This window comes from Cibotium barometz, chromosome 10 (genome assembly GCF_041138505.1).
Source record: "Cibotium barometz isolate CiBa-2024 chromosome 10, ASM4113850v1, whole genome shotgun sequence".
NCBI lineage: Eukaryota > Viridiplantae > Streptophyta > Polypodiopsida > Cyatheales > Cibotiaceae > Cibotium > Cibotium barometz.
In genome coordinates this window covers 57,978,054-57,999,168 of record NC_141055.1, presented here as the reverse complement: position 1 = coordinate 57,999,168, position 21,115 = coordinate 57,978,054, and the positions used below count along the sequence as shown (strand labels likewise).

The window sequence follows — 21,115 nt, the reverse complement described above, 5'->3', positions numbered from 1 at the left end:
ATGGTCAATAGCAACACAGTCCCAGGATTCGCAATAATAACACACAGGTGGAAGCGGCCAGTTTAGAGGCAAGGGGAGTCAAAGAGGTCATGGTAATTGGGAAAGGCAACATAATGATACACCAGGCTATTTTTACTGTGGTAAGCCTGGACATGTGTAGGTAGATTGCTATAAGAAGCAGAGTGACATGTGAAATGAAAAAGTGTAGCAAAATAACTATGCGTCCTCTAGCATAAATAATGAGGATAATGAGAGGTTGTTTGTTATACAACATGCAATTAATGTTGTGTCTGGAAATAATGTAGCAGCATGTAAGGATGATGTATGGTATGTTGATTCAGGTGCTTCGAACCATATGACAAGTCATGGTAAGTGGTTCAAGAAAATGAAGACTCTTGATGAAAGACTAGGTTTTGTTGAAATAGGGGATGACACTGCTCATCCTATTGCCTATGTTGGAGATGTGCCATTGTCTATGCAGGAGGGTAAGGTGCCTTGCAGATATACTTCATATTCCGAATATTACAAAGAATCTGGTTTCTGTTGGCCACATGATTGAGCAGGGTTTGCAGGCCCGTTTTAACTCCCTGATGGCTGTCAATCCACAAAAAGTCCATGCTCACGGCTTATAGTCATATATAGTCATAGTAGAGTTATACTTCATTCTCTTATTTTGACATGTGCTCTTTCTCATCATCTTAAAAAATAATAATTTATGGTTAGTCGGATTTTTAGTATGTGTATAGGTGCTATATTGTTGTACATGGTGCAAGCTATATTGTCATAGGTTAGCTTTTTCCAATAGCATTAAGAAAAAAGGGAGCTCATTTTGGGGCCTTTTACGGTTTGGAAAAATAAGCTCTCAACCAATCAACAGAGGGCCAACGTAACGTTGGAGATTCACAAAAATAAGAGAAAATAGATAAAAGAAACAATACTTTATGTAGGTACAAGCGTGCTACATTAATGTGGAGATTGGTTTTTTATTCTCACAAGATCTTTGGACATGAAGATAGAATCTAGTCTGACATTTTCTCTGACAAGGGCCTTCCCGCTTCCACCTTCCTTTGAACTTTGAAATGTTGTGCTGCCTTTCCTTCGAAAGGTCTACCATTCTACACCACTGCCTCATTGTGGAGCAGCCTCTTCTTTTCCAAAACTGCTCCCTTGATCCTGTTTGGCTTAGAGTAAGATGTTTCTTGTCAACTGTCTGTCTGCCCACTTTCTCTTTCTTGAAACGTCACTTTGTTATCTTGTTTACATTACTTTGCTGTTGTTACAGATTCACAAGGTCTCCATGGTGAATAAAAACTATGGCCGTTCTTGTGGAAGACGCTCTGTGAATTATAATGCTCTGAAGGCAGAATTATACCACACATCCTTACCCCGTCGTCCTGCTTCTTCTATTTCTTCGGTAGAGAATTCAAGTAACTTGGGAAAGGTTTAGTGTTTCGAAAGGAGCATGGGTGCTCATGCAACCTAGCAAAAGAAAGAGACCCCAGACAAAAAACATTTTCTTGGCGTCATGGAAGGGAAGAGTACGAGATTTTAAAATCACCAGAGGGAAGATATCGGTGAAAGAAGTTTTGATTCAGCATGTGAAGAACTTGTCTTGCGAGACTATCCAAATGATCTTCCACAACACAGGCCTAATTGTATATTTTTCTATTGTGGTTTTGTTCTTTATGAGGTGTATGGATTTTTAAGATGAAGCTTTCTTTCTTTGCTTATTGACATTATTGTGTTATTTTATTTCAGATTTATACCCTTCATCGTATGAGACATGGCAAAACATCGATTGTATTCTGGGATTTATAGATGTTTTACATGGATTGATAGGAGAACAACAATACCAAGGTCAATGTGCAACAGAGCTAGCTCAATCGGGTATATTTTTTACTGATCATTTTTATCAGTTACTGAACAATGCTAACACACATGGTGTGTTAATAAAACAAGACCTTCCGGCATGGAATTCAGTGGATTGGCCTCTCCCACATTTTAGTGTTACAGAGGCATATAGGGCCAAGCTTTTCAAAGAAGTACAGAAAGCTCTAAGGCCCAATATTGCCACAAGGATAATAAAAATTTCTTTATGCATGCCTCTCACAGTTTTTATAGACTTGTTTAATACCTTTCCAGTGAAGGTTTCAAAAACAATGTTCACAGTTAAAGCAACAAGTCTGGCATGCATGCCACAATTTTTGGATAAAGGTTGGGATAAGAGGACATGTAGTTCAGTGTTTTGTGAGGTTGTCCAACCTTCTATGCAACTGAAGTACATGGTTGCATCATAAAATTTTATTTTTTCTTTTTATTATAAGCGCAGTCGAATGCTAGGTACAAAACTAGTCCCAATGGATCAAGATGAAGATTCTTTTGGTGCAGAAAATAAACTTCTTGATATTGATGTTGTTGAGAATGGTGATGTGCTAGTCAATATCTCATTAAGACAATGTTGCTCCCTAGCTCAATTGCGCAATGACATTCTGTTTGAGACAGAAGGTTCTATTTCAAAGGACTTTTTATTTATCTACAACAATAAGAAGGTACACCATCTGACTTATCCTAGTCTCATTAAGCACTGCTATTAGTTTACTTTACCCTATTGTTTCATATTGCTTTTTTGCAGGTGCTCAAAAGAAGAGAGAGTTCAATAAAATGCAAAGACATTGAAAATTTAAAAATTGAGATAACACAGACTCCATAAACAAAGGTATTATATTCAATAAAGTAAAATTTTGTACAGAAGTGTTTAATTATATATGTAGAACATATTATTAACAACCATTTTCTATTTATCTATAGGTTGATCCTCCAGAGGCTGCTCTACATGGTCCAAGCTCACCGTATCATCTTTTTTTGGAGAATCTGTTTTCTGTTGCTCCATCCTATCGTGTACAGTCTCTTGGTGCTGCTCCATTGTCTCCTCTACTGTTCCTGGAGCATCTGTTTGCTGTTGCTCCATCTTCTCCTCAATAACATCAGCAGCAGCAGGTCCTTGTTCTTGTGGCTTCTCCTCATCAGCACTAGGTCCTTGTTCCTGTGGCACCACATCAGCATCATCTGTGTCATCAAGGTGTATGACACCTTCTCGGACTTTAGAGCTCTCACCCAACTCGACAGTAGCTGGTACAATAGGTTTAGGGGAGGCATACTTCAAAAACTTCCAAATTGTATCAGCTCTGAAACTATATACATAGTTCGAGCTGAAGCTATCTTCTCTCATCTGCAATGAGATATGATGATTTAGAATACTTTGTACCAATATCAATTATTTTGAAGCTAAATGAAAATTATTTTTTCTTACAAGCTCTGGCTGTCCTATCTCAAAATAGCTTGAAAGTATATATTTGGCACTGATCAGCACTCTCCAGCAGCCGCCGCAGCTACTTGAATCATCTTGTTGTGGTGTCTGTACAGTTGGAAAGTTATGTTAGAAACTGTTAATATCTAAACAAAACAAAATTATTCAATAAGTTCAAAGGCATAGCATGAAATAGACATAAGTAGAGGGAATGACTTTCTACCTCTAAATCTAATGGCTCTATTGAAATCAAAAGATTGACATTAGGAGGACAGTGATCCAATGCATCTAGAAGCCTTCTAATACAACTGCAATACATATAATTCAGTTAGTGTGCATTAAATCAAAATAATGAAGTTTAAAGTTAAAAATAGCACACACACCACTTACAATTTCAGCTCTCTGTGTGTGTTTTTAAAAGAGTTGAATAAAAAGCATTGCTTATGCTGGATGTCAATAGAAGCAAAGCTCCAGTGGTCACTGCGTAAGGAAAAAAGCATTAAGAAATCAAAGGCTACAAGAGTTCTCAATCTTGAAGAAAAATCCCAAAAGAAGCAGTCACCCACATACTTGTTATGGTATGGAAGTAGCAAAATATCGACAACATCAAAATCGCAGTGTCTGAACCAATTGGAAATATCCATGGGAGTTTCCTTTGGATCTCTTAACTTGAAGGAAATGGCAGGATCAATAATATGAACTGTATGCTGTACAGCGTGGTTAAGCCAGCTTCTCATCATGCTGCATTGGACCAAACAATAATTAGGGTAGGGTGTAAAGGAGGTACAAGAAGGATTGTTTTGCAAACAAATGTAAAATAAAAGACACTTACTAGAGGATTGCAAGAATGATAGTATCTGAGCAATACTCATTCTTATGAGCCAATGCTGCCAAGCATGGTTTTGTCAAGTCAAAATTATTCAGTGAAGTTCCATCCTCAATATGGACAACTCTGTTAGGGCCCAGCTCCTGCAACCTTCTCTGTATCTGCAGCTCCATCTGTACAGTCTCCATATCTATAACAGATTTGGATTCTTTTATTTGTTGCTTCAGTGACTCCTCATAAGCAGCTTTCTCTCTGGTGCTCATTGAGTGGGTTACTTCAACAACCTTAACCTCATCTACCTTCAACTTTCTTGTAGGTGGAATTAATAATATGTCTCTCATTTTGATGTCCTGCCATTCCACAAGATGGACCAGCTTGTCATACCTCCATCTCACTCTGGACAAAGTGTTGAAGTCTTTGGCCATCAGAGTTACCCTGTGAGCATGCACTGCTACCAGCATTGCAACTTCAAAATATTTCTCCAAGTAATCCTCTGCCATTTCCTGTAAGGAAAGAATGGCAGTCCTGTTCCACCTGAAACCAAGGTGCCAACTATCACATATGTCTCTCACTAGTCTCTGAAAAGGTGCCTTGGGGATTGCAAAGCCTATAGCTTTCTGTTGCTTCCTGATCTCCTTTAGCACACCTACACCATGTTTCAATCTCTTGGCCTTTTATTGGAGCAGGCTCATTGGCTTCCCCTTCCTGCCATGTGCAACTCTTCCCTTTGGAGGCACACTAGCTGCCCCAGCTGCTGCTGCTGCAAGCCCTGGCCCCTTGCCAGCCCTCCTTGCAGTTGACTTGGTTCTTGCCATCACTCTGACAAGCTGCATACAAAGCAATGGAAAGAGATTACAGCCATGGAGAACATGGAAGGATACAAGAAGGCAATGACAGGGGTGGATGAAGCAACATTTATAAATTTGCATCAAAACGCGATTTCGACAGTTTGAAATTCCTAACAGCTCACTCTCACGTTTTCCTACAAATACCTGAAGTAACATGCTATTACATTCCTACAGTGATTTCTCTGTCTTTACAACTAAAAACAATATGGATTGAGTTTATGCAAGGAGTGTATAGCCTTGGATAGCTTAGAAAGACACAAAATCACAATGAGGGGTGGATGAAGCAACAATTTTATATTTGCAACAAAATTATATTTGCAACAAAATGCGATTTGGGCTGTTTGAAATTCCTAAAGCCTTCTCCTCGCGTTTTCCTGCAAATTCATAAGGCAGCATACTGGAATATACCTTCAGTCATTTCATTGTGTTTGCAACTTGGTGCAAGATGGATTGAGTCTATGGAAGGCAAGAAGTGATCAATCTCTCACTCAACCAGCCCAATTCAAAAGTCTTCCTGCTTGTGGTTGCAATGGAAAAAGCTAAGGAATGCATATAATATTTATCTTAATATCTAAGCTACATCACATCACTCAGTACCTTATCCTCATATACTATTAAACAAGAAGAAAAGGATATAGAGAGTCTTACTGACCTGGAAGCTATCTGTAGGTGTGCTGAGTTGGTGATGAGTACCCTGTGCTGGGGATGAACCTTTGCTGCTGGTCAAGATGTTGATGGTGCAGAGTAGGGAGGTAGAGAGGCAAGAGAGGGGAGGGCCTAGATAGGAGAGATTAAACAGGAGAGAAAAGATTAATGCAAAATACAAACAAAGCAGCTAATAAATACCACACGTGTGGAATGGAGTCGTTTTTTCACACGTGTGGATGGGACCCAGATCTCTTGGAGTTTGAAACTTGGCACGTGTGAATGGCACTTTTTGCCTTGGAACTTGTGCCAATCACATAATCAGATCCATAAACACTCTTCCCTCCCCGTCTTTCATCCCTACCAGCACCCTCCCATCATCCTTTTCCTTCCCTCTCTGATCCCTTCCTACCCAACACACTCCATCCAGACTGCAACCTGCCTGAAGACTCCTACCACTGCCAGATCTCCAGCTTACCTAGGCTGCAACTCAAGTTTGGAAGAGAGCAGAAGAATCACGAGTGCAACTCCAACAGCATGGAAAAGGAAAAGAAAGGTTAGAGATCTATATTCTTTTCAATGTTTTTTGATATATATTTCTTCCATCCATAGAATTCTTGAATCTTACTGCCCAGGAATCTGGTACATCACCCTAGGATTTGATTGGAGATGGATATCAATACGACCTAGAAGTTTGCAACAAAATGCGAGGAGAGTGCTTAACATTTTCCAAATGGCCCTATATCGCGTTTTCCTACAAATTCTTATATTAGTTTTGGTTTTCATTTCTTCCTCATTGTTTTGCTCTCTTTGGCCCTAGGGAATTCTTCCTAGTATCATCTACTATCCAGGACACTGTGAGATGATCCTAGCATTTGATTGGAGATGGATATCAATAGAAATGGAGAATTTGCAACAAAATGCGAGGAGAGTACTTGACATTTTCCAAATGGCCCTACATCGCGTTTTCTTGCAAATTCCTGTGTCCCTTTTGGTTTTCACTTCTTCCTCATTGTTTTGCTTTCTTTGGCCCTAGGGATTTCTTCCTTGATGATGAGAAAAGTTTTTTCTTTGGAACAGTTGATTCTCAGGCCCCTCCTTTCAAGAGAAAGCTGGACTTTTCTGCTGCTATACTTAGACCACAGCAATCACCAGGTGAGTCATGTGTGCTCATGAAGAGAGTTGTTTGGTGATATCCTATACATTCCCTGATTGCATATGTCAGAATATAGAATTTATAATATATAAATTTTTGTTCAGGCAAAAGCAAGAGACTGGAGCAGAAAGCTGAGTCTTCCCTTTCAAAACAAAAGGAACCAAAAGAGGACAAATCTCCAGATTTGCTCCTATTTGACTTTCTTCACAAGTGCAAAGCTCAGAGGAACTTCCACATATACCACAGTATTTTCAACAGGGAGTTCACTATGAGCTCTGTAGTACTGGAGCATCACAGAGATTTTCTTTCAGACCATTGGGATACCTTCAAACAATTGACAGAGGCAAGAAGAATTGTGGAAGGTGAAAAGCTTTTTGTATCATATTGTCTCCATTGACAGGCTGAGGTACCATGTGAATAGAAGATTTGACAGCCTGCCTGAGGAATATAAATTCAGCTATAACTTGCATCCCAGAAAGTGTAGAGTGCTTGAGGAAACCATGGCATTCCTTATGTACATTGTCTTCCATCAGCACTCTCTAGAAGAGCAAGGGCAGGAGGCTGAAGAAGAAGACACATATGTAGAAGAGGAAAAAGAGGATGTTCCTGTGGCAACAGAAATGGCAGAGCAGGAAGAAGATATCAACCTCCAGGATGAGGGGCTGCAAGTGGCTGCTCTTGACCTTGTTCAACTGAGGACTGAAACTCTTAGGGCAACACAGCCAGTTGAAGATTTTGATGTTCAAAGCAGTAATTATGCAGTGCCCATGCTTCCAGTGTCTTGATTGGTGGTAAAGATTATGTTTTCCTCCATGATATAGAGTGTATGTTCAATTTGAGGGAGGACTATGCCATTTCCCTTATTGCCCAAGCTTCAAGGCTTGACAAGGAGGTTGGCATAGAGGATGACCATTCACTACTGGCTTTGGAAACAACTTTTGATCCTGCAAAGGCCCTTAGTATTTGTTTCAAAGAGGCTGAAAAGTTCCAAGAGCCAGATGAAGCTGCCTTCCAGCTCACACAGGAAGCTATGAATCTCTTAGCACTATACAAGGGAAAGCTTAAAGAAGAGGCTGGACTGGAGGGGAGAGGAATAAATCTTTGGAAAGATAAACTTCTTGTTGCTGATGAAAATGAGAAGGTATGATCTTGTTACTTCAAATCAAATACTTTATCTTGTGTTTAAATGTTTTGTAGTTGTGTATTATTGTCTCACTCCAATCTTTTGATATGTGGTAGCTACAAATTGAGGATGACACATTCCTCCAGAGAACAAGTGGAAGCAAGCCGGCTGGGTTTGGCAAAATGTCAAGCCTAGCTCATTATATTCATAATCTAGGCAGTGCTAAGATCTTGATTTACCATAGGCACTTGAGCAACAATGGAGAAGCCATTGTTTACTTCTTTAAATGTTTGTCTAGGGTTTTAGGTGGACATGATCTTTCATGGCAAAAGGAAAAGATTATTTTAATAGAGAGGATGTCTGCCATAGATATATTTGGGGATTATGTGAATAAGCAGGCCTCTAGGGCCTCTTACTTTTTGTCTTACACTTCTTATGCATTAGCATGTGGTGTTAAGGAGCCCAAATGTCTGGAGGGCTATGGAAAACACAAGCTCATAAGGTTTCGAGAGCCACCCATGATTACATCAGGCGACACAATCCAAGAAGAAGAACACGTGGAGATAGCTGAAGACAAGGATACCCCTCCCAGACAAGCAACAGAGGCAAGCATTGATAAACAGACAGTCGACATCAAGCCAACAAGGAAGAAAAAGAGTCCAATCAAGATCAAAAAGAGAGTTTCGATTGGCAGGCCCTGGGAGTAATAGGATTTAGTCATCAAATATAGCACAAACATTATGTTGAAGTTGAACTGATTTGTACAAAGTCTTTGATCCTCATCAGTTCCTTGTCCGTACGAATGATCAGTACCCTTTTGCATTTGTCCCATCACCGTACGACACTTCAGTAGAGTCTTCCCACACTCAGTAGCTTCTAAAAGCGCTTGACACTCAGTACCTTATTGGTAAGGATCAATAGTGTGTCTCTAGCATAAGTAGTATTGATTGAATTTTTTGTGTGTAGCTCATGGATGTATTGATGCTTGTTAATATAGATCACATGTTTCACAAAAGAAATACTTTTGATGGAGTCTCAAAACATATAGGCATAACACCAAGAGTCACTTGTTCCACAAAATAAAAATCTATTGATTGAGTTTGAAAACATGTGGACATATAACACCAATAAGTTACAAACTGCTATTCATGTTTACTTGTCCATTTATGGTTTCTAAATATCTTCGAATCCCTCCATTGTCTATGTCTCTCTGCTACCATTGAATTGTCCAAAGTTTGTCTTCGTCTTTGCTTTTGGGCTAGAATAAAAGCAAGCTTGACTTTGGAACTAGCCTCGGTAAAACCATTGGAAGACTTCCTTCAGACTATTTGCCTTTTGACTCCCTCCGTAGTGTTGTGTGCGTCTGAAAAATGCATTACGTGCCATGTAGTGAGACTTCTCCATGCCTTGGGTAGACCAAATTGCTGGGCATCCATACTTTTTGACAAAATAGGAAAGGTGGTTGTAGATGATATGCTGTTTTCACAAAGACATAAGAATACATAGTAAGTTATAAAAAAAAAGAGGATCACACTTAAGTAAAAGAAGAAGACAGAACTTTACCATGTAGTGAGTTATATTGCAAGCTGTCCACGCGTCTTTCATTGACTTCCCAAAATGTTTAATTGCCTCTTCAAAGTTCTTGTAATCACTCCTTGTCCATGTTACATTGTCACAGAACATGAAGAGTTGATCAAGAGACCTCCACACCTCTGCCTTCACATTTCGTGCTTCCCCATCTACTTCATGATCTTTCACGGCATTATGGACTTGCTTCCACAATCCATAATTAATCCTTGAAACTGTTCTACCTTGCCTTACTTGCTTACTACTGTGTTTGGGTCGAGACAAGAATCTTCTTGCCTTAACACCACCAATAGAGGGCTTGATTGGTACCTCCTTGCCATTGGTAGACTTTTTAAAATCCTTTGTGATATGAACATCACCTCCATGCAGACCTATATCGGATAACACTTTTTCCAATGCTTGAAGAGCATCCTTTCTATTTTTTTTGGGACGGAGTTTCCAAGAAAATCCAATATACAAAAATACCAATTTCTCAATAATTCGACATAGAGAATGCAATGTGCATATGTGAACATTACATAGTGGAATGTCAAGAATGGCCTTGAAGTCAGGGTCAACTTTATCTCTATTAGGTGCTCTCTTCCACCATTTGGAATCCATTACTTGAGTTGATTCTTTGTAGTAAAGACAAGGAGACTTTGAGTTGCCTCCTTTACTAACGTTATACATACACTTAAGTGTTTTAAGATCCCCCGCCATGTGCCACTCTACTTGAAAATCACCTTTTCCTGCAACCTGGAGATTCTCTCCTTGCACTTGTCTTTTAATTATTCTTGGTATTTCCGTGTGGTGAAACACCCAATCTAGTGTTTCATGGTCTTCTGTCTTCACCTGTGATTATAGAAAACAAAAGTCTTACTATAAAAGATTTGAAAACAATGACTAAAATCAAGTACAAAACAAAAAATGATCATACCTGGAACGAGCCTAACCACCATATGTGTTTCTCTGACTGCACACTAAAATACTTCGAACTCGCTTCAGTCTCAATGATGTATCAAGTGCTCCATTCATCAATGTAATAGTAATCCTTTCCATTTTCTTTTCCTTTACAACCTCACACTCATCCAATTTGATAACAAATTTCAAAATGCCTTTGCACTCCTCAAATGTTATTCCATAAAACTCGGCCATTCTTCTTTGAAGTTGTTGTAGATCTACAAATATATTGTTCCAAGGGTCATACATAGTGGTTCCTTTACCACTATAAAATATTTCTTCAATATGGATATATTGCCCAATAAACTCATCTATACTTTCATTCAAATGACCTCTTATCCTCCACACGGTTGCTGGATTTGACAGTAAAACTCGTTTAATCCTTTGATCTCTCAAAGTTGAGGATATCGCATGGAAAATCGAACTATATCCCTTCCTGCTAACTCCACTAACATCAAGAGCCTCTTGGATTGTAGTGCCATCAACTTGATTATTGGATATAAAGTCCTCTACAACATTCCGCTTGATTGTTTTATATTTTTTTTCTTCAATCAAACCTTTTGCTACACCACAAGAAAGCAATCCTTTCATTTGTTTAACAGGAAGAAGGTTGGGATCCATATTTTCTTTTGCAGGCTCCAATAGTTTCCTATAGTACACAATATGCCTATATTATTCAACACCTCCATTCTTGTTTTGCGTTAATGGACAAAATAGATATAGTCATTTGAGAGTCTTTTTGAGTATAAAAAATGAAAAATTTCAAACTAGCCTTGCTTCCTGAATTCTTCGCTTGCATCCACCAGTCCTAGCCTTCAAATTTGCAATGTTTTTAATCTTCCTACTTCGTTGTCTGTCTCCAAGCACGGTTCTCTTCCTTCTTGCTCTTGTCAACTCTTTTTTACTCTTTGAATGCTCCTCAATTTCATTCTGCAACTGCTGCTCCAATTTTGCACGAATGGCTATCTCTTGCATCCTGGCCCCCTTTTCTTGTAGGTACATTGTTTTATATGTTTCTGCAAATGCAGACTACGCTGAAATATAACCAAGAAGTCCATTTTGTCCATCGCCCACAAACCTCAGTAGTGTGGTTGGATTGACAAATGGAGGCGTAGAGTTTTTTACTAGACATTTTGGATATATGCTTCCATCGCACCATAAGTCAATATGTTGAAGCCCTTCTCTTCTCATATTTTCCCGTTGTTGAGCATTCAGCACCGTATCCTTTCATCTTTTTTGTGCAGGAGCATATTGTTCTTCTAAGTCGATGTGAAGATGGTGTAATCGCTTCTTTTGAGATTGTGACTCACTAGTATCGGCCATTTTTTGTGCTTCTGAGGTTGCAAAGTTTGCTTGTCAATCTCATAGTCTTTTTGTAACATGAATCGTGGAAGTGTGGCGGTATCCATGCAATCATTAAGTTCAGTGATGGATTCTTTATGAGAGGCCTGCACATGTCGTCAAAAGAGATGCGGAATCTTCGAGAAACAAAAAAAAAAACTAAGGAGATATTTAATGCAAAATCGTGTTAGTTGGACAAAAGATTATCTTATTCCTTTCTGAACTGACAGTTCGGTAGTCCTTACTGAGACAGCTCTGAGCCACGTTCCGTATTTTACTATTTTTGAGGTCTTTTAGGAGAGAAATAAATCAAAAAATAGTGAATTTCTTACAGGGCTCCAAAATGAGCTCCCTTTTTCCCTAATGGCTCCCTCTTGATATGGACATGAACTTTGTCGGGGAGCAAAATGTGGAGGGTAAAAGTAATGATATTAGCATAAGTTTCCCCTTCCTACTTTCTATTATACCTTGTCCTCGCAAAAGGTATTGTAGGTTTTTTATAACCATCCCTTCCAAATGTGCTCCATCAGTGTTTGTTGGCTAGGAGTGCCCTTTGTTACTTGTTGTGGCATGTCAATTTCCAGCTTTAATGGTGGTAAAGGGCTCTCATAAGACCAGATGGAGCTTATGGGTTCTCCCTTGTGAATGAGCAATGTAGTTGACATTTGTTGCAAGGCAATTTGTACTTGCATAGTGGGTCGCTCTAGGGAAATCAAAGGGGTTAGGGCTTGGATGACCAACAATGGTTTTGTAACATTTTGTGATGTAGAAGCTCCTCCATTAATCACCATGTCTCGTGTGATAGGGTTTCTCTTTGGGATCCAGACTTTCCAAGGCAAGCATTGGTGAAGGTTCTTTTGCAATAGTTTTCCCTTTGTTGGCATTTGAGCTATTGAAGCTATTATCCATCACTAAGGAGACTTGGGAATTTTCAAGCAGCAAAAGTGAGACCAGTTCAAATTCCAATAGTAATAACAACCATCGTGTGATTCTTCCCGTGGTGCAAGGCTTGTTCACCAAGTATAATAAAGCCTAATGGTCCACAAAGAATACAAATTTGTTGGCCAATAGGTAATGTCGATACTTCTTGACTGCATAAACCATGGTCAACCCTTCTTGTTCTGTGGTGGTATAATTCACCTCTACATCATTCAATTGGCGACTAGCGAAGCAGACTTGATAGTCCGATTTGAACTCACCAGGCTGTGTCAATATGCATCCAATAGTAAAGTTCGATGCATCGATGTGTACATGAAATATAAGGTCCCAATTAGGTGGTCTTAGAATTGGCGCGCTGGCCAACGCTTACTTCAATCTATCATATGCTTCCTGGAATTCTTCAGTCTATTTAAAGACAATGAGTAGCTTATATAATGGTCTTGTAATTTCAATATAAAATATTATGAAGCGGCAGTAATACGCAACGTGGCCCATAAATCTTTGCACACCTTTGTAATTAGTGGGTGGGGTCAATTCCAAGATCAACCTGACCCTGCTGGCATCAGTGGTGGATATACCATTCTTGGAGACACTGTGTCCCAATATCACAACGTGTTTGACCGAAAATTGACATTTTAAAGGGTTTAAGGATATGCGATACAATCGACATCGCTCAAACACCTTCCTCAAATCAAATGGTCTATACATCGAGTGTGCACACAGATCATCAATGAATACCTCCAACCACTTTTGCAAGTAGTCCTTGAAGGCTGTGCACATTATCATTGGAATGTTGCTGGGGCATTGGTGATACCAAAGCATGCCTTTGTAAGCAAAGGTCCGCCACATTGTATTGCAGGCTGTCTTATGCTGATCTTCGGGCGCTATAGACACCTGATTGTAGCCTGAAAATCCATCTAAGAAGCTGTAAACTTCTTCACCAACTACTCTCTCCAAAACGTGTTTCGTATAAGGCACTAGGTAATGGTTCTTCCTAGTAGTTGCGTTGAACTTTTTGAGATCGACACATACCCTAAGTTTCCCATTCTTCTTCGGCACTACGATTGGTGACAAACCAATCCATATGTTCGATGTCGTAGATGAAATCCACATCAATAAGTTTATCAATTTCCTGCTTTACAATTGCTGCATATTTAGGATTCATTTGGTATGGTTTTTGCCTGGTTGGTCTTGATCCGTCCATGATTGGGATCGTATGTTGCACCACTTCAAGTGGTACACCCTTCATCTCTTTGTAGTTTCAGATGAAACAATCCTTAAACTCTTTAAAGAGATCAACAAGCTCTGAAAGATCCCTGCCCCCTCCGCACAACGGATTTGGGGTTGCTAGCAGTGGAAGTAGCACTCCTTGCGCGATGCAGGGTCCTCTCACTCGGGGCCTTGCCCACGGATATCCGGACAGGAGACTAATCACTCGGTTCTTCCAAAACTGAACCCGGAAAAACTTCCCTTGCCCGGAAAGCACGTGCGAATCCTCCAGGATATTTTTATTCTAACGTAGTCAAGGTCATTATACTGACCAAACTGATCCCACCGAACCTAAAGTCACTTGGTCAGATCAAGGAAGAAACTTGCACTTGGATCATAGAGATCAACGCTTTTTTTTCCCATCGAGAGGCACAGCCATTGATTCCTTTTTCCATAGAACAATTACTTACTTCATCTAGCATACTACAAGAGAAATTGAGTCTCATTTTACGGATCAATCAGTCCAGCCTAACCCCATCCAGTCCCATGGGTTAGAGCCAACCGCCCAACCACTGTAGTGATGGGATCCAATTAAGAATTTGGTTAGGTTTTGTCTCGGGTACCAGGGAAAAGAGTTCCTAGGCCCCCTAGCCGGATGTTCATGCAAACTTAAAGCTAGTCACACCACTTACACACCCAATATGAAATTGCTTTCTTCACAAATTCAACTATCTTTAAAACAATCATTTAATAAAACCATAGTATCACTGATCACAATTCTCCAAAATATCTAGTTGAATCTTAATTTTCAATCATTCCTTCATCGGAGTATCTATGGCATCATTGGCAAACCAGAACGCTCACCCTGTCCACTCAGGGGCCTTTTCGATAGTTCCTAGCTCATAGTACCCGGTAATATATTCACTTATAAAAAATTCAAGATGGAATCTCCCGTTGAAGATCAGCAAGATCAACCAACAGATCCATATAAAAGAGCCATGGACTCATCCGTTGAGGACCAGCAAGGTCAATCAACCAGATCCATGCTCGGTTTCAGAAAACAACTCTTACTCCTTGTTCCAATATCTTCCACGACGCACGTGTGGGTATCTTTGGTGACCCAGATCCCGAGCACCGTATGGTCAGCACCCTCTAGGATCCTTCGTCTCGCACGTCACCTAACGCTTCACTCATAGGCCGCTTCCTTGGTCCCTCATCCATCGTACCGGAAGCTCACTATTTAAATCAACCTGAGGCTGGTTAAGACCTCGGCCGACCTTGCTACGTGAGACGTTCTCCGTTGACTCTCCGTCAACTGTTGCAACTTTATCAGTTAGGTCTCCACACGACCTTATTCACAAGACAGTCAAAATGCTTCCCCAGCATTCTTAACATAAAACAGTCATTTACAAACAGGTCACAAATACAGTTTCTATAATAAACTCTCATCTTTCCACATTGTTCCACATCAATCCATATTACTTAATCCACGTTCAATTCATATGTATACCCATTCTCATTCAATCACATCATTTTTCATCTCATCACATCAGATTCATTCGCATCACATATCATCCATTCACATCCCATATCATTCATTCACATTCTGATTCACATGACATCACATCTCATTCATTCACATCCTGATTCACATCACATTACATCTCATCCATTCACTCATATCGACATCACATCCTTTCACATACACATCCTCATTAATTCTTTCGCATTCACATCCACATTTGTACTTCCACATACACATCCATATCCACTCTTTCACGTACACATCCACATCCACATCTACATCCATACATCTACATCCACATCCACATCCATACATCCACATCCATATCCACATCCACATTTACATCCATACACCCATATCTATATCCACATCCATATATCTACATCCATATCCACATACACATCCACATCCATACATCTACATCCATACATCCATATCCATATCCATATCCACATCCATACATCTACATCCATATCCACATACACATCCATACATCCACATCCATACATCTACATCCATACATTCACATCCATATCCACATCCATACATCCACATCCATACATTCACATCCATATCCACATCCATACATCCACATCCATATCCACATCCATACATCTACATCCATACATTCACATCCATATCCACATCCATACATCCACATCCATATCCACATCCATACATCCACATCCATACATCTACATCCATATCCACACATCCACATCCATACATCTACATCCATATCCACACATCCACATCCACATCCATATATCTACATCCATACATCCATATCCATACCTACATCCATACAACCATATCCAGATCCACATCCATACATCTACATCCACATCCATACATCTACATCCATACATTCACATACACATCCACATCCATACATCTACATCCATACATCCATATCCATATCCACATCCATACATCTACATCCACATCCATACATCTACATCCATACATTCACATACACATCCACATCCATACATCCATATCCATATCCACATCCATTCATCTACATCCATACATTCACATACACATCCACATCCATACATCTACATCCATACATCCATATCCATATCCACATCCATACATCTACATCCACATCCATACATCTACATCCATACATTCACATACACATCCACATCCATACATCTACATCTATACATCCATATCCATATCCACATCCATATCCACATACACATCCATACATCCACATCCATATATCTACATCCATACATTCACATCTACATCCATACATCCACATCTATATCCACATCCATACATCTACATCCATATCCACATACACATCCACATCCACATCCATACATCTACATCCATATATCCATATCTATATCTACATCCATATATCCATATCCATATCCACATCCATACATCTACATCAATATATCCATATCCATATCCACATCCATACATCTACATCCACATCCATATCCATACATCTACATCCATATATCCATATCCATATCCACATCCACATCCATACATCTACATCCACATCCATATCCATACATCTACATCCATATATCCATATCCATATCCACATCCATACATCTACATCCACATCCACATCCACATCCATACATCTACATCCACATCCATACATCCACATCCATACATCTACATACATACATTCACATACACATCCACATCCATACATCCACATCTACATCCACATCCATACATCCATATCCACATCCATATATCTACATCCATATCCACATCCATATCCACATACACATCCACATCCATACATCCACATCCATACATCTACATCTATACATCCATATCCATATCCACATCCATACATCTACATCCATATCCACATACACATCCACATCCATACATCTACATCTATATATCTACATCCATACATTCACATACACATCTACATCCATATCCACATTTATTCATTCTCATACACGCATACCCTTTCTTTCACATCATATACATCCGCATTCACATCCATTCACATCCAATCACATCCCATACTCATCTTATCGCATCTATTCTCATCCTGTCATATCCCATACACATCTTATCGCATCCCATTTACATATTATCACATCCCATACACATCTTATCACATCCATTCACATGCTATTCCCATTTAACATCTTTTTCTAGATTGATACCGATAATATGACTTTTTCTAAATTTTTACCAATTGCTTGACCTAATTAAAGATTCTTTTTCTGATAACTATTTTCATATTCCTTCTCAATTCCTCAATTGAATTATATTCAATAATCTTCTTTTAAATAAAAGAATTCATGGAATTTGTAGAAATCAATTCTACCTATATTTTCACTTTTAGTAAATAATCATAAATTGAATTATACTAAAAATTCCTCTTCTTTCCATTTAATTTCTTGGATCCCAATTACCATGGAAATTCCTCTTTTTGCATTTAATTATTTACATTCCAATGTCATGGGAATCCCTCTTTTTTCATCAATTATTTCTCATAAAATAAATTTATCTAAATTAAAATATCCATTATTTTGATATGCTAAAAATTTCTCTTTGCCCGTCTAAATAATGGAATTCCAAATGTCATAAGAGTTTCTCTTTTGACATTCAAATATTTCTCATAGATAAATAAATTTATCTAAAATTTTATCTTTGAATTTAAATAAATTATCCCATAATTTCAATATACTAGGAATTTCTCTTTTTCCATCCAAATGATGAAATTCTAAATGTAATAGAAATTTCTTTTTTAATATTTAATTATTTCTCATAAATAAATAAATTTATCTAAAAATTTATCTTTAAATTTAAATGAATTATCCAATAATTCCAATGTGATAGGAATTTCTCTTTTCCCATCCAATTGATGGAATTCCAAATGTAGTGGGAATTCCTCTTATCATTTAAACTTATCTATGCAAAAAGATAAACTTAACTAAATTTTCTCTTGAAAATTAAATAAAAATCTTCATTAATTCCTTTACACTAGGAATTACACTTTTCTTATTTAATTATTTGAATTCCAATATGGTGGGAATTCCTCTTTCATCATATAAATTTATCTATGTAAAAAGATAAATTTAACTAAAATCTTTCTTTAATTTTTACATAAAATATACATTATATTAGTATTTCAAACTTTTATATTAATTCTTTGGAATACATGGATTTCCATTATCATGGAGATTACTCTTTTAATATAAAAATAAATTACTAGAATTTCTCTTTTTTCTAATTTATTAATTAAGCATAAACATAAAAATCAATTTCTCCATGATTTCAATGAGAATCATTCAATTAATCTAGGATGATAATTCCTAGAATATGCTAGGAAGTCCTCTTTTCATATTATGAATGAAATATTTTGTGTTTATTTTACAGAAATTTTATCATAGCTTCGCTGCTGCTATTACTGATAATTCTCAATTTAATTGAAAGAATGAAGTTTAATATTATTGATATGATTAGAATGACCACTAATTGGATCATTATTCAATTATGGATTGATTCATAATTTCTTTATGAAATAAATATCATAAAACCATTAAAAAGCTATTATTTTGGTCTCCAATTAGACAAGCATAGAAATTACTTTTGGATTAGAGAAATGCTTCATGAGAGAAGCTTTATTTGGATTGAGAATAGGTCATAGGAATAATCTTTCTTTGGGGAGAGAGAGAGAGAGAGAAATGCTTAAAAATCATTAAAATTAAGCATAAATAAAAATTTATGTGTTTCTTTATTACAGTTCATAAAAGAACTTCAATAGTAATCAATTCTAATTTACTTGATTCTTTGATCACAACCAATCAATTGGTTTGGTATGTTGTAGGAGTCACCAAGGAAGATTGAAGAGAGAGAGAAGCTCCAATCTCTTCAATTTTATAGAGGTTTTTAGAGGATAATAGAAAATATCATTATTTCAGCATAATACTGGCATAGTATAGTTCTCATATTTTTTTACAAAGGGCTAAGGATCTATTTATAGGTGAGGGAGGCCTCTAATCAAGTCCAACTAATTTCTAGAATTTTTCAAGTTCAGTTTGGTTGAATTTGGACAAGATTTGGACCTAGTTTGGTTCCCTTTTGATTTGGTTTGATCCAAGAGAGAGGAGAGATAAAAATATCACAATATTTTGGAGTTTAAAACTCCACCACACATGTGAAATAGACACCTCCTTGAAGGGTCTCCTTTTTCTTACACATGTGTCAAAAAATGAATCATTATACCCAAAAATATCTCATTTTTTTAGTAATACTCATAGTTTTTTACTAATAAATCTTGTACTCAGTCAACTCTTCATCTTATGTGGACATTTACTCATTTTTTGGTATTTTTCTTTTATAAATTGGATTTATCTCCTCCCCACACTTGGATTGATCTTATTGGCCCATAGGAACCTTAATTCGACCATAATCTAGACCCTTAGGCTAAGGTCCTTTATACCCATTTCTAATTAATTCCAATTGCACATTGGAAAGTTCTTTTTGAATTTCTATTTTACGAGAAACCATTTTAGACACTAGGAGGATTTTTATATCCAAAAATATCTCAATTTTGGACTACCTCCCTCTAGACATTTTCTCTCCCTAGCTCAAAACAGGATAAAACAGAATCTTTCTTTTATTTCAGAGGGGGAAATAATTACAATATCAGAAGGGGAGGTTCTTACACCTGTACAGCTCAAAAGCGGGGGGAGAGGGAAGGAATCTTACAAGCTCATTTTCTTCAGTCGAAGTCAAGTCCTTAGCAATGTAAATAGATTTGGTTTCCTCCCTTGGTTCTGCAATATCAATTTCCTTAACTTCAGTTGGGCCATTGTATGATGTGGAGACAACCCATCTTCCTTAACTCTTTTTGTCATCAATCGGACCACCTTTTGTTTGTCAATTGTGTATGTTTTGAAATGGTCTGGTACTAAAAGCAGGTCTGGTTTATCCCTATGTTTCCCTTCAAGGGATATCTTACTCAATTCCTCACCCCAATCCTTAGAAAATGCGTCGTGTACCTTAGTAGCTTTGAGGTATCTCAGCCATTGGGAATCTGTGGGTTTTCTTCATAGCAGGGCATTTCGTGAAGCGATATATCATTTCTTCTTTTGCCATCTTCTAAGGCATTGGGAGCTGGTACGGCCTTGTGATCCAGTCCCTTCTATGCTAGAAACTTCCTCTCCAATTCCTCATCAATGGTTTGCCAATTGACCATAGAGACAGAGGTAGTGGGAACAGTCCCAGATTTCACATATTGGGTTCCTCGGGGTCGCATCACATCTATGGTGGCTAGCACATGTATCCAATTTTCATTGAAATCCAGAGGAGGAAGTGATGCATACATTTGCATTTCCTCTTCCTCTTTGGAAATTTTCATCGTGGGATGGCATATTTGTACGGATGTGGTTTGCTCGATTGTGATGGAATCATTACCAAACAGTTGCCCTTCCATGGGGTGTGCTTTCCATATTCTTAGATTTATCTTTATAATTTGCGAATCCTTGCAAACATACACATGGTCTAATGCCCAATGGAGCACCAATTTGTGTTCCCTCATGAAGGATCTCCCCAATATTATGTCATATGAGTCCAGTTAGCGCAAAAATTCCATTACTACAAATGTATGATGGTAGCGAATCGTAAAGAGTTTGAGTCACACATTCTCTAAAAGCCCAATGT

The 21,115-nt window shown here is 38.1% G+C and overlaps 1 protein-coding gene and 1 long non-coding RNA gene across 2 annotated transcripts in view; both read left to right on the top strand.

Annotated features, from left to right (window-relative positions):
• Positions 1–1,886, top strand: part of LOC147635100 (Haloacid dehalogenase-like hydrolase (HAD) superfamily protein) — a 37,949-nt gene extending 36,063 nt beyond the window's left edge. The window contains exon 4 of the mRNA XM_086804390.1: positions 1,759–1,886. Within this exon, the coding sequence (XP_086660516.1) occupies positions 1,759–1,818 (60 nt within the window). The 3' untranslated portion in view covers positions 1,819–1,886. The remainder of the gene's footprint in view (positions 1–1,758) is intronic.
• A 150-nt stretch (positions 1,887–2,036) lies between these two features.
• Positions 2,037–2,944, top strand: LOC147635099 (uncharacterized). The gene is made up of 3 exons (XR_015266834.1): positions 2,037–2,549; positions 2,633–2,716; positions 2,809–2,944. It is a non-coding gene; the product is annotated as an uncharacterized LOC147635099 (long non-coding RNA).
• Positions 2,945–21,115: the final 18,171 nt, after the last annotated feature.